The 13,521-nt window shown below is 33.7% G+C and overlaps 1 protein-coding gene across 2 annotated transcripts in view; it reads right to left on the bottom strand.

Annotated features, from left to right (window-relative positions):
- Positions 1–13,521, bottom strand: part of LOC310649502 (LIM zinc-binding domain-containing Nebulette) — a 204,748-nt gene that overhangs the window by 129,033 nt on the left and 62,194 nt on the right. For both annotated transcript variants that reach the window (XM_083377987.1, XM_083377988.1), the window contains exon 3: positions 3,469–3,553. In XM_083377987.1, the coding sequence (XP_083234113.1) occupies positions 3,469–3,553 (85 nt within the window). The remainder of the gene's footprint in view (positions 1–3,468; positions 3,554–13,521) is intronic.

Genomic DNA, 13,521 nt, shown 5'->3' with positions numbered 1-13,521 from the left:
AGATAGATAGATAGATAGATAGATAGATAGATAGATAGATAGATAGATAGATAGATCTCCATAAACATAGTTAAAATAAACCCAAAAATGAAAACTGAGACAGCACATAACAAATTTACAGAACACACACAGACATCAAGTCCCCTGACATCCGTTCCCTGACATCCAGAGAAAATGTTAGGTCTTAATGGCCTTTCTGAAGCTATAGCTTATAACAGTTACTAATAATACTAACGATAGTTAGTTGTATTACAGTAGTGCAAATATGTGTAGATGGCCCCTAAACCCAAATCCAAATTTTTATTACATTAGAATGTTAAAATATAATTATTATTTGTAAATATCCTCATAACACAACCAAATAGAAAATTACTTTCTCTCCTGTTTAACTTAAAATAAATTACTAGATTTTTAATTACAGGATGTAGTAGGTACTACTATACTGTAACAAATGCTATCTGAAATAGCTTGGGCAAAATGGTAATAATTATAATATTGTCCATATTCAAACCTAGATGTCAACTATCAGTGAAAAGTTATGCATAAACAGATTGGACACCATTTGGAATGAAGAAAATATGAGAAATGTAAGTATTATCTCTACCAGTTCATAATCAGGAGAGGGTCCTGAAAAATGTAATAATAATAATAATAGTAATAATAATAATAATAATAATAATAATAATAATAATAATAATAAGAAGAAGAAGAAGAAGAAGAAGAAGAAGAAGAAGAAGAAGAAGAAGAAGAAGAAGAAGAAGAAGAAGAAGAAGAAGAAGTTGGAAGGGACCTTGGAGGTCATCTAGTCCAACCCCCTGCTCAGGCAGGAAACCCTATACCATTTCAGACAAATGGCTGGCCAGTCTCTTCTTAAAAACTTCCAGTGTTGGAGCATTCGCCACCTCTGGAGGCAGGTTGTTCCACTGGTTAGTTGTTCTAACTGTCAGGAAGTTCCTCCTTAGTTCTAGGTTGCTTCTCTCCTTGACTAGTTTCCATCCATTGCTTCTTGTCCTGCTTTCAGGTGCTTTGGAGAATAGCTTGACTCCCTCTTCTTTGTGGCAGCCCCTGAGATATTGGAACACTGCTATCATGTCACCCCTCACCCTTCTCTTCATTAAACTACACATACCCAATTCCAGCAACCGTTCCCTATATGTTTTAGCCTCCAGTCCCCTAATCATCTTTGTTGCTCTTCTCTGTACCCTTTCTAGAGTCTTGACATCTTTCTTACATCGTGGTGACCAAAACTGGATGCAGTATTACAGGTGTGGCCTTACCAAGGCATTGTAAAGTGGTATTAGTACTTCACGTGATGTACATCTATAAGAATTAAAATATAGTCTAGACTCTAGCCTACATTTCTACAATCAAAATTTTTTAAATATAGAGTTCTCATATACAGCTCTGAATATGGAAAACCACATATGGTCACTGAACCATATAAGTGATTACCTCATAAGGTGGCTAGTCATTATAATCATACACAGGTACCAAAATTAAAAAAAGGAATATGTTTTATAAAATATATAGAACATGTGGAAAGAATATTTAGAAGAAGTAATCCTTATTTCTTTAATAGTGAATTTTCTTATTTTTCCAGTTCAATTACACCATCTTTTGTACCCTTTTATATATTTTGTCTCTTTAGAGTTTTTGATGTCAAAAACACCACCTTGATTCACACTTCACTGTTTTCAAATTTCTATTTTCATATCAGGATTTCACATAACACCTGAATATTTTCACACCAGTGAATGTGTAGATTAAATGCTGTGGTCTTTTCATTAATCATCTGACTTTCAGTGGACAAGTGACTTATCATTTAAAACCCTGAAATCTAAATGCTAAATCAGAAGTGCATGAAAGCATCAATTTCATAATACACTATGACTACTCTATCTGGGCTGCAAAAACCCAGATGATCAATATACAGCAACAAAGAGTTGGAGCTTTCTGTATCCTTTCTATGCTATTAAGTGTTTGTCTGAAATTTTGAAAAATATAGAAAAATCCCTTCTAAAGAAGGGGAAATTAAACATTGATTAAAAAACCCAAAAAAAATCATTCAGTTTTGATTTTGAATAAACAAATGTATACTTTGTATTTTTACAGGAGTAAAGGATTATTTAGTATAAGCTATTTTTTAAAAAAGATACATTATGAATAAGAAAAAGAACAAAGCAAATTTGACTCATATATTCATCCAAACTTCTCTTGTTGCCTTTAGTGAATATATGTAACCAGGCTGACCATTTAATCATTTACCTTACTTTATTCTATACTATGTGAATGCCTGTATATACTCATACAACTTAATAGAATAAAGTAGGGAGGAAATTATATAGCTATTCTTCCTCCTCTAAAGAATCCCATTGTTTTGGAGTGTAAACAAAAATAATTACATGAACTAAATAAATAAGATAACAAAAGAACAAAATTTAAATAATATTCAAATTAATTTAAAAAAATAATCCAAAAGCAATTCTGCTTTTCTCTTTAGTAATTTCATTCATTACATGGATGGAGAGAAGAAGGAAATGATTATCAAAACTGGTCGTCATACAAAATTGGTAGGATAACTAATACCAAGATAACAATAAATTTTAAAATGGATTGTAAATAATAGACTAACCAGTTGCAATCTATTAAATTGATTGTGTAAATAAGCTGTGGCAAATTATTATCTTGGCTACCTATTCAAATGTAATATACATTACGTATATAAACTATGCAATCATCAACATAGCTAACAATTGTTGAACCATTTATTTTCAAACAATATAAGAAAAGGTCAACATTTTGCAATCCCCAAGAAAGGGATTGGGACATCTAAAGGATATGTTATTGTCTCCCATAAATTCTGGGATTCTAAACCTTTCATATGAAAATTGTGTTTGATGAGTGATTGGAATGAGTGTGGTATCCCCACAATTAGCTAGAACATCTGAGAAGAAAATTAAATATTTAGATAAGTTATTGAAGATTTCTTTTTTTCTTTGATCCAATAGCTTTAGTTAACATATGGAAACAAAAAAAATGGTAATTTCAGCAATTCAAGATGTTATCAGCCTTACTGATGATGAAGATTAATGTTTCCTGGAATTAGCTGTCAGCTGATTTAAATTCTTAAGTCTTGGTCAAGGGAGTTCTATTTGCAGTCAGTAATGAGAACCAGGAATTCAATAGGCATTCTTATTAATAAATAATAAACAAAATATAACAAACAAAATATAGAGGTGATCATATCTTTGAGTTGTTAGGGGACATGTTAAGATAACAAAATAGGAATAAAGAAAGCTTGTATTTGAGATTTTTTTTAAAAAAACCATCATCTTCAAATAACCCTTCATGCCAATGGCAATTAATAATCAGTAATCATTTAATTATTAATTAAATAAGTAATCAGGGATCATTTTGAAAATGATCCTTGATTAGCCTTAATGTACAAAAAAGTAATGTAAAGATTACCTGACTTTGCAATTCACTTTGCTGTTTTAGTCGAATATTTTCAGGTGTATCTGCCACTGTAGTAAAGGACTGCTTTGGGTAGTGTCTGAAAAATAATAATAATAATAATAATAATAATAATAATAATAATAATAATAATAATAATAATAATAATATAACTGACTGGTAACTTATTTGTTACTAGCCTGGTTCTGGCTCATTACAATAATTTAACGGGATTAGTCATTGTACTTATTTTCAAATTCTAAAGCCTAGCATCTTCACAACCAAAACACCTTTATTTATTCACAGTTGTATTATTCTTTTTCTTTAATAAATTCTTCTTTCAAACCAAAAAAAAATGAAAGCAGAGATGTTTCTGAGTTAGAAAGAGTTTGTGATACTATTAGTGTTTCTCTTCTTTATTTCTAAATTCCTCTTATCACCCTATTTTTGTTTAAATTCTTTTTAGGTACTTTTTCTTCTCAAAGTTATTCCAAAACACATATGTTTGACCTCATAAGAGCTTCCTGAAGTATAAGCATCTTGCACAATTTTTGTGGATGGAATAATTTCATATATAGCATTTTTACCAATTACAGTGATACCTTGGTATATAACTGCTTTGAAACTCATCAATTTTGGTACTCAATACATTTTAATGTGAAAATTTCATTCCAGTACTCATCCTTTGTTTGGTACTCGAAGCACAAGCTAGAAGTTGTCCGTGTCAGCTGGCTTGTGACTCACTACATTATTCCTTATAGGATAAAAAATTCTGGTACTCATCACATTTCCCAAAGCCAAATAATGATGAGTACTGAGGTACCATTATATCTAAAAACTCTTGACTAATCAATTAACAATCAATTTTTAGGAATAAATATCCAAAGAACTCTCAGTCTCTTACACATGGTAGCCCACAAGCAGACTATAATTTTTTAAGATACCGTCATCACTCAGCTTTATAAATGAGCAATTTTTGAAAACAATTATATTATTCATTTAAATCACTTTAAAATATCAAATAACTGTTGCACTGTAGTATGCACTCAAACTATTTTATCTTGTGAGTTCATTTGCTAATGGCTAACCTATATGTTGCATCAAAAAAACAGGTGATATTATGGCTTTTATTTTACTATTTTAAAATTAAGCTTTTACTTTTAGGTAAGTGCAGGGAACTCAGTCCCAATGACAGGGATTAGTTTGACACTTTGGCCCCCAGTCTAACACCCATTCTCCCATTTTTCTAAATATATATGTCCCTGGGGAGCAACATAAATAGTGGCCATGATCTGTGTTGCAATCATAGCCTAGGTTGAAGTCCCTGTATTCTTCAAACTGAAACAGACCAGTTCAGTAGACCCCCCAGTGCTTGTTCTAGACTTTTTTAAACAACAGAGTACCACAATCCTGTGTCTTACCAGGCAAAGACTTATGCTTTCAGAAGACGTTTAGCTTATCCCCACTGGATGGTATAATCATAGTTTGTAGAAAGTTTATGTCTATGGTTGTTTTTATTTTATTTTTATTTCAATCTTTTCTGTGACATTCGGTAAGCTACTTCAAGCCTATGGCATTTAGAAGCAGAAGAATTAAATAAATAAAATATTGGCTCACACAATGTTCTTAGATAGTAATGAGCAAAACATTACACATGCATTAAGCTTGAAAGTATAAGAGAAAGAGGAAGAAAACAAAAACATCATTAATATGGAAGATAAATAATCAAAAGCAAAATTTATGAGAAACAAAACCAAGGTGGGTTTTTTCCCCATTCAATTGTTTCCAGTTCTTTGAGACTGCCTGGACAAGTCCCTGCAGTTTTCCTGGCAAGGTTTTTTTCCAGAAGTGATTTTCCTTCCTAGAAAAAGTGACTCTCCCAAGGTTATTTAGCTGGCTTTGTGCCTAAGGCAGGATTAGAATCCATGATCTCATGATTTCTAGCCTAATGCTTTAACCATTTCAACAAATTAGTTCTCAAACCAAAAGGTAGGGAGGTAGATAGGTAGGGAGAGACAGAGAGACAGAGAGAGAGAGAATTATATGTCCATAAACATGAAAATCTAAGAAGCAATTTGCCTTCAATAATCAGTATTGCTGCTAAATAGAATATGTAATACAGCCTGGAAAAAAGTCTCCATCAAGTGATTTTCAGTGTCTGATTGAGTGTATACAGTTCTACCTTTTACTATCTTGATAGCTGTCTTCTTTTAAATGCTAACTCAGCCCCCTTATGAGCTGTGCACAAAGGGTTGGTTCATATTCCACCTTTTCAAAGGTCATCCTTTTATTGTTAATAAGGTTAGCACCTTTCCCTTACATCAATAAAAATGTGCTTAACAATAATGCATAACAAAGGAAATCACACATTTAGAATATTAATCTGAAACACTAATTTCCTCTCAATACTATTTAAAATTACTACATTTAATTTAATAACCAAGGGGTGCCACACAGATCTTTACTTTCACAAAACTTGTAATCAGGAAATTTTATTTTATAAGTTATCTATATCTATATTAAAAATATGTTTAGAAAGAGTTACCATTTAGGTAATAGTATAAGTCCACTGTAATGCTAAGCCACAATGTGGTTTGCTTATTTCTACTTATTCTGACATTTACTGTTGCTTATTTCCTAGGACTTATATTCAACAATTCTATTAGACACACACATGCACGCACATGCACACACACACACATTCATACAATGAGCAGTTAGTCAAGTGCATTTAGTCAATTTCCCTAATTTTAAAGGCGATAAAAACATGGGAAATTAATCCTAATGAATATATTCATACCAGATGCCTAAAAAATCCTCAGGTTAATATTCCTAGTGATATAACTCAAATTGAGACAGAGAAATTTTATTTATTTATTTTAATTCAATTTATATACCGCCCTTTTCCCGAAGGACTCAGGGCGGTTTACAGGGCAAAATTAAAACAATACAATATAAAAATTAAAATAAAATAAAATCAATAGCCCCAAAATATGTGGGGCTACGCATGCGTTTTTATGAGTTTCCTCTCTTTTTTCAAACAGAGGAGAGTGATTACCTTTATTTACATTCCAGCTCATTTCACATCAACTTATGAAATGCAACTATCCAAATATCTGATGGAAAGCTATTCCATAAGGGTATAGCATTGGTGCCAATGCTAAGAACAGGATGATTTTGTTTCCCCTAGGAACCATCAGCAAACCAGACACATGTGTACTGGATAGGTAGGATCTAATTGAAGTAGATGGCCCTTAAGGATCCCAGGGCCCAAGTTTCATAAGGTTTTAAAGAACAGATAGAAAGCCCAAAGTACTAGAGTTACATGATCTGGAGAAAGTGGCTTTCACCTGCCAACAAGCAAGCTGCTGGATTTTGAACTAACCATACCTTCCAAGTAGTTTTCAAAAGCAACCTCATATAGGTTCCTTAGGCTGAGATATAATTTATGGAACACAAGTTTCCTTCCACTTTTATATAGTTCAATGCTGTGTAGAAATCAAAATACTATGATTTGTTTTTACTTAAAAATATCCAGAATTACCATTATCTGTTGTCAGGCCTGTTTGCTGATGAGAAGACTAAAGGAAATTTAATAAATCTTCTAAGGGTATTATATCTTATAGCAACTGCAATTTGCTGGTGTAACTCTATGGGACGTGTATACGATAACTCTTTTTTTCATTTTTGTCTCCAAGCTTTCTCAATTAATCATCACATATTTCTTGCAAGGAAATAATAACTCCATCTATTCTATACCATATTAACACAAGAGAAATGCACCCCCTATACAGACTAATAATAGAATTATTTACCACAAAAAATCACTCTGTTTAATAGAAGTTTGGACATTGTTTCTGCGGTCAGGCACTTCTGGGCAACATTAAGTATTTTTAAGATTTAAAATTTTGTTAATTATCACAGAGACTTAATGAAATTATTTTGATACGTTAGTGACAAAAATCATAGTATTTAACTCTAATAGTATGATTTGAGAGTTTTCTATGTGCGTCAAAAATAAATCTAAGCAACATAAATAGTCCACATTCCAAAGGGTTTCTTCTTTGTAATGTATTCCAAGTATTAAGTAAAGTTACAATGGCACCTAAAAAAGCAACTTATGAGCATTTTTCAGTTATGACCTTTGAAGCATCCCCATGATCATGTCATCAAAATTCAGAGGCTTGGCATCTGGTTCATATTTATGACCGTTGCTGTGTCCTAAGGTCATATGACCCCCTTTTGCAACCTTCTGACAAGCAAAGTCAATGGGGAAGCCAGGTTCACTTAACAACTGGGTTATTAACTTATCAACTGCAGTGATTCATTTACCAATTGAGGCAAGAAAAGTCATAAAATGGGGGGAAACTCAATTAATAAATGTCTCACTTAACAACAGAAATTTTGGACTTAATTGTGGTTGTAAATTGAGGACTACCTGTATAGTGAAACAATGCATTTGGGTTGAAGCATTGATTAATTTACATTTATAACCACCATACATCTACTCAGAACAGCCAATGCCAAGATTTGTTCTCAATTTAGGAAAGCACAAAATCTTGCTTCCTCTCAACCAGCAGCAACAGACTGCCTCTGTAAGCCCTTTAAATCAGGTGAGATAAAATAGTAGCCTGAGCAGAGAGTTCAGGAGTACAATGTTATTTATGTAGATTATAATAACCCAAATGTAATAACTTAACATATAATAACTGAAATTTGAAATTTGTCCCTCTTGTGCCAAGCAAAATTGAGATGGTGTTATTTGGAGCTTCTTTTTCACGCTTTCCACTTTCTCGGATTAAGTTAGATAAATTATGTAAATTATGAACCAAACCAATTAGCACCTCACAGTTTGGATAAACATGGGCATTCATGTGGCTATAATTTCCATCAGGAGGGCATAACAATTTTTATAGTGGCCAGAAAGTAACAAGGAGAAAGATGTAGCAATAAGAGAAGAAATACTGTAGGCAGGAAGAAGAGAAGTAGTTGGGGAAGATTTTCACTCACAGGCACTCTATGGCATAAGCAATTCTTCTGTGGTATGAAGCAAGCAGTGGCTAGGTATCGCTATATCGCCAAAGAGGGCCATTAAAGTACCTATGAACTACTCCTATAAGAACAGATTCATGATTAAAAGAGAAGTTTGGAAGCAGAAAAGTTGATTATTATAATGTGTCAACCCAGCATGAATTGAATAGGTTAGAAGAGGATGAGAAATAATTTTTATTTATTTTTTTTTATTTATTTTAATTCCATTTATATCCCGCCCTTCTCCGAAGACTCAGGGCGGCTTACAAGCTTAGCAGTAGCCTTCATTAATTTTCTGATGATGTTCACACAATAACCAACTTGGATTTGACTAATTAACATTTATTAAATAAATCATATGCAACTGCTTTTTCCCCACCAAAACCTAGAAATGATGTGACTGTATTGCATGCACTGATTGCTCTATAAGGTCAGAAAACTGGAACTGACCTTGTTGTAGAGCACTTTGTAGTTCACTAAGTTTCAGTATCTTCTGCTGAACATTTGACTAATTTATAATTGACAAAGTAGCACTTTGACTCTACACAACTTGAGTTAATTCAGAATTCTTCTCTAAATCTTATAATTGTTGAATTTGATGTGTACTGTAGGTTTAATAAAACAAACATTTGCAATCCAAATCTTTTTCAACAGAATCTTAATATAACCCTATGGCTTTTAGAATCTGAAGCACAGAGGTTTGGTTCCTGATCATTTGAGAGAATCACACAATTTTAACCTGGATGTTAAACATTTATGAGATGTAAATCTAAAAAAAAAAGAAAAGCTTGATGAAAATTGATATTGCCTGGTACTGGACATAAAGTGTTTTTAAAGTCAGAATTTCACTTTGAAGTTCCAGCTTGAGATTATCTTTCTCCTGTACTTTGAAGCTCATCATCAGAGTATATCAAATAGCAGAAAATCTGTAAAATTAGTTTGGAAACAGGTCAAAAATATATATGATGCTTTGTGCATAATGCTAAAGTTGTAAAAACAATGGATCATAAAATAAACATTTAATTCAGATCCTAGAAAACCAATGAGGAAGGTACAATTCTGTAAAATTAAATAAGCAAATGTGGCTTTTTAACTAAACTGAAAATTCAAACACTGCACTAGGATAGCAGTTTCCCTTTAGTTAATTAAAAGAGTGAGCTCAATTCTGAAAAAGATGAAAGAACTGGCTGCACTACAAAAAAAGATCTGGCTAAGGAAGAAAATAATTACTTAAAGCTTCATAAAAAAGAGAAAAGCAAAGAAAATGCATGGAAAATTGATATAAAGTGAAGTAAGAGGGTTGCAAGAACATTGGGGGGAGGGGAGATTAAAAGATTTTTCGCAATCTCCTCAATAGCAACTTTTCATATACATGGAACAGCAGCACAAATCCTAATATTTCAGTGATAGTTTCTACTCTATTTCAAGTATAAACCAACATTGAAACATTGTGATCTGTGCTGCTGTTCCGTGTATATGAAAAGTTGCCATTGATGAGATTGGGAAAAATCTTTTCATTCCCCCTCCCCCATGCCTTGCAGCGCTTTTACTTCATTTTAGGCACATCTTGAATCATTGATTTATTCACAAATTAAGAATCATAATGATAATTTTTCAGCAAAAACTAGATTCTACCTTAGGTATAAAAGCACCAGTGTTTCATATCATTGCTGCTATACACACAAACAAAAATGCAAAAATGCAGAAGGGAAGGTATCAACAGCACTTGTAAGGGTTCATGAAAGATGTTTCGTTCCTTTCCAATAATGCTTTTTTATGTGCATTAGCTTTTTGAGGACAGCACGACCTAATCCTGTTCATTATGCTGCACAACAAAATGGAGACTGTTCCCATATTCTTATGGCATGCTAGAAAAAATATCTCCTTTTAATGAAGGGGAAGGAAGTCTGTGGACTTGCAGCTAATTTCATGCAATCTTCAGCAGTATAAGAAGAAAATTATTCCTACTGGCTGCTGGTGGAAAGTAAACAAAAGGGTGTTAAAAAGAGGGGGGGAAGAAGTGTGTTCTGCTTCCTCCCTCTGCCAACCAATATGGCTTGTTTCAACCCTGCCTAGCAGGCAGTAACTAACAGATTACTCTCCCAAAAATGGTGGGAGGGGGAAATCCCTAACTTTGTTCTATCTAATTTATTAGCCTGCAAATGACAATAAAGAGCAATAATATGATAGTTTACAGAATAAAAACAGAACAATGCAGATTTGGCTCTGATATATAGTCTAAGTTCGTACGTTGCAATATGTCTTTGTAAGCCATAAATCATGATTCATAAATTTAATAACTGTTCTAACACAAAAACTGTAAGGCAAACTCAAAATAAACCCATAATAAGCCTGACTGCAACATGTGACCTTAGGTACAATTTTTCCAAAATTTCTGTTTTATGCATTCTGAGAACCGGAACATACATTGCAGAACTTAATTCTATATTGATGCAACAATGTCTACACCAGTCAATTGAAGGAGACAAGATTTTAAAAGCCATGATAGAATGATGTTATCCCATAAACTTCACAGAAATCCACAACCCAAAGAGTTAAAAATTAAGTGGAGTTGATCAAAAGGAATTTCCAGGTGTTATAAATTGACACATCAGGAACGTATCAGATTTAGGATATACATATGTACATAGACATACACACACTCACACACATCTCATCAAGCTGCTCGTGCAAGTGGGGATGCACATGTGCATTCACACAGGTGCATGCATCCACCATTTCTACAGCCCAGTTGCAAACAGCTCATGGCCCACTAGTGGGCCACAGCCCAGAAGTTGGGGACCCCTGCCTTACAGGAATATTAGCTTAATTGTTCTTTTCCCAGTCATGTGCTTCATGAAATCTGCTTTTCCCTCATTGCTATTAGCCTTAAAAAGAATTTTATAAACAACAAATATGCTGATGTGCTTTCTAATAAAGAACTTGACATCACATGTAACATAGGCCTAAGGTTTAAGAAAGAGTTAGAATTAAAGGGCTATGCCAAAGGCTTTATAGAAAAGAGTGAAGCCCTAGCTTTAGAGAAGCAGCACATGTTAACCATTAGATTATTTCAAAGTTTAGACAAAGTCATCCTCCACTCAACATTTATTGTAGACTGTGACTTAGTTTTTGAAAATAGCACTGTTGTTCTGAACCAGTTTTCCTGCCCACAGGCACAGAAAGAGTTTATAAAAATAGCAGCACAGTTATATTAGAGTGGTGCGCACTCACACTCTAGCCTAGCCATAGCCTTTTCAAGAAAGGATCAACTTTTTGAAACTTCACAACCCAGAATGGAATTAATCTCAACATTCCATTAAACAGTATTCTAGTCTCATAAGACCTTTCAAAAGGTCATCTTACAGCTTCCTACTTTCAAGACATGGCTGTCAGAAAAATATAGATTTTCTTTTATATTAAGAACCTCTAAATTTCAATAGTGGTTTCTTGGAGAGTTCACACATTCCAGCAATGATGTTTATTTTACCTATATTCCACTTCATCATGTGGTCTCAGAATGGCTTACAATAGCCCACCCACTCACTATGGCACATCTTCAGTTCCCAGAAGAGTAACAATATAAAGTTATGAAATGTTTTTAGAAATAAGAGATTGAATTACATTAAAAATTACACTGTGAAACATATGGATTTGTGGCAAGCTATACGGTTGTTTTCCTTTGTTTTTATTACAATCATTAAAAAGTGTATTTACAGACAAAGAAATGTGAAAAATTAATTTATTGGTTATATATATCAAAGTAGGTGCCCACAAAATAGAGTAGAGTGGATTTATTAGCTGGTGATTTGAAAAGATAATTTATTAAAGATGATTTATTGTACTTTCCATACCACTAACTGTAAACCAAGCGTTGTGCTGGGAAATGGCAAAAAAGACAGAATGAATTTCCTACTTTCCAATGCAGCTCCTGATTTATGGACACCTGATTTCCCTTTCTTCCAAATCACATTTTTAAAAAACCATGGGGTTGAAAAGTCATAACAGATTTGGATCAGACATAACTCTAAACCATATTGAATGGATTTTCCAACAATGCTGAACTAATATAAATAAACCTACTTATGGCTTAGTACTATAAATGCACCAGACCAATGTGATATTGTGCTCCATCCCAATATCCAGTTAGTACCACAGTTATAGACAATTGGTTACATTTTACTGGCATTTCATATATTTTCTCAAGCAGATGCTCAAGCTGAGAGAATGCCTTTTCCTGCAGATGTTGAATCAATACATGCTTATAGCAAAACAACAACCATGCAGAGCTTTGAAGAATATAGCAGGCGATGTAATCATTTCCCTAAGATCTGCAGAGATCCTTCCTAGAAATATAGGATCCTGCAAGGTAATAAATGTCTACAGTAGTATCATCTTTATTTTCAAGAGTACTTCTAGGTCCAATTCAGCTATTTATTTTATTTTTTTATTTTAATTCCATTTATATCCTGCCCTTCTCCGAAGACTCAGGGCGGCTTACAAGCTTAGCAGTAGCCTTCATTCTATCTATATGCCTGCTTATTAGGGCTTTCACACACACCCCAAGCAGCATTATTACAAAGTCAGCTTAATTGCCCCCAACAATCTGGGTCCTCATTTGACCTACCTCGGAAGAATGGAAGGCTGAGTCAACCTTGAGCCTGGTGGGATGCGAACCTGCACTAATTGCAGGCAGCTGGTGTTACTTAAGGAGGTATTAGCCCACTGCTCCACCAAGGCTAAAGGCATTCATAGGAATTCTATTTCTACACATCACAATTTCCACTTCCTGGAAAAGGCTTTTTTTTTTTGAAAAAAAATCTGCTGTCATTTTTATTTTCACCATCCTCAAAATACTGCCAACCCTGGCAGCTTACCTTCCATGGACAGATGGCAGAGAAATAAGCCAAGAAGTGGAAAGAGATAAGTTTCTACCAACAACAGAATGGGGTACTCATGAGACCTGCAGAACTGTGTACTTGAACACCAGCATTGTTTTGACTTCAACACACTGTAGCAAAACAGCAAGTCAGGTTT

The sequence above is a fragment of the Vipera ursinii genome, assembly GCF_947247035.1.
Source record: "Vipera ursinii genome assembly, chromosome: Z".
In the NCBI taxonomy this organism is placed as follows: Eukaryota; Metazoa; Chordata; class Lepidosauria; order Squamata; family Viperidae; genus Vipera; species Vipera ursinii.
This window is presented reverse-complemented; position numbering and strand designations above follow the sequence as displayed.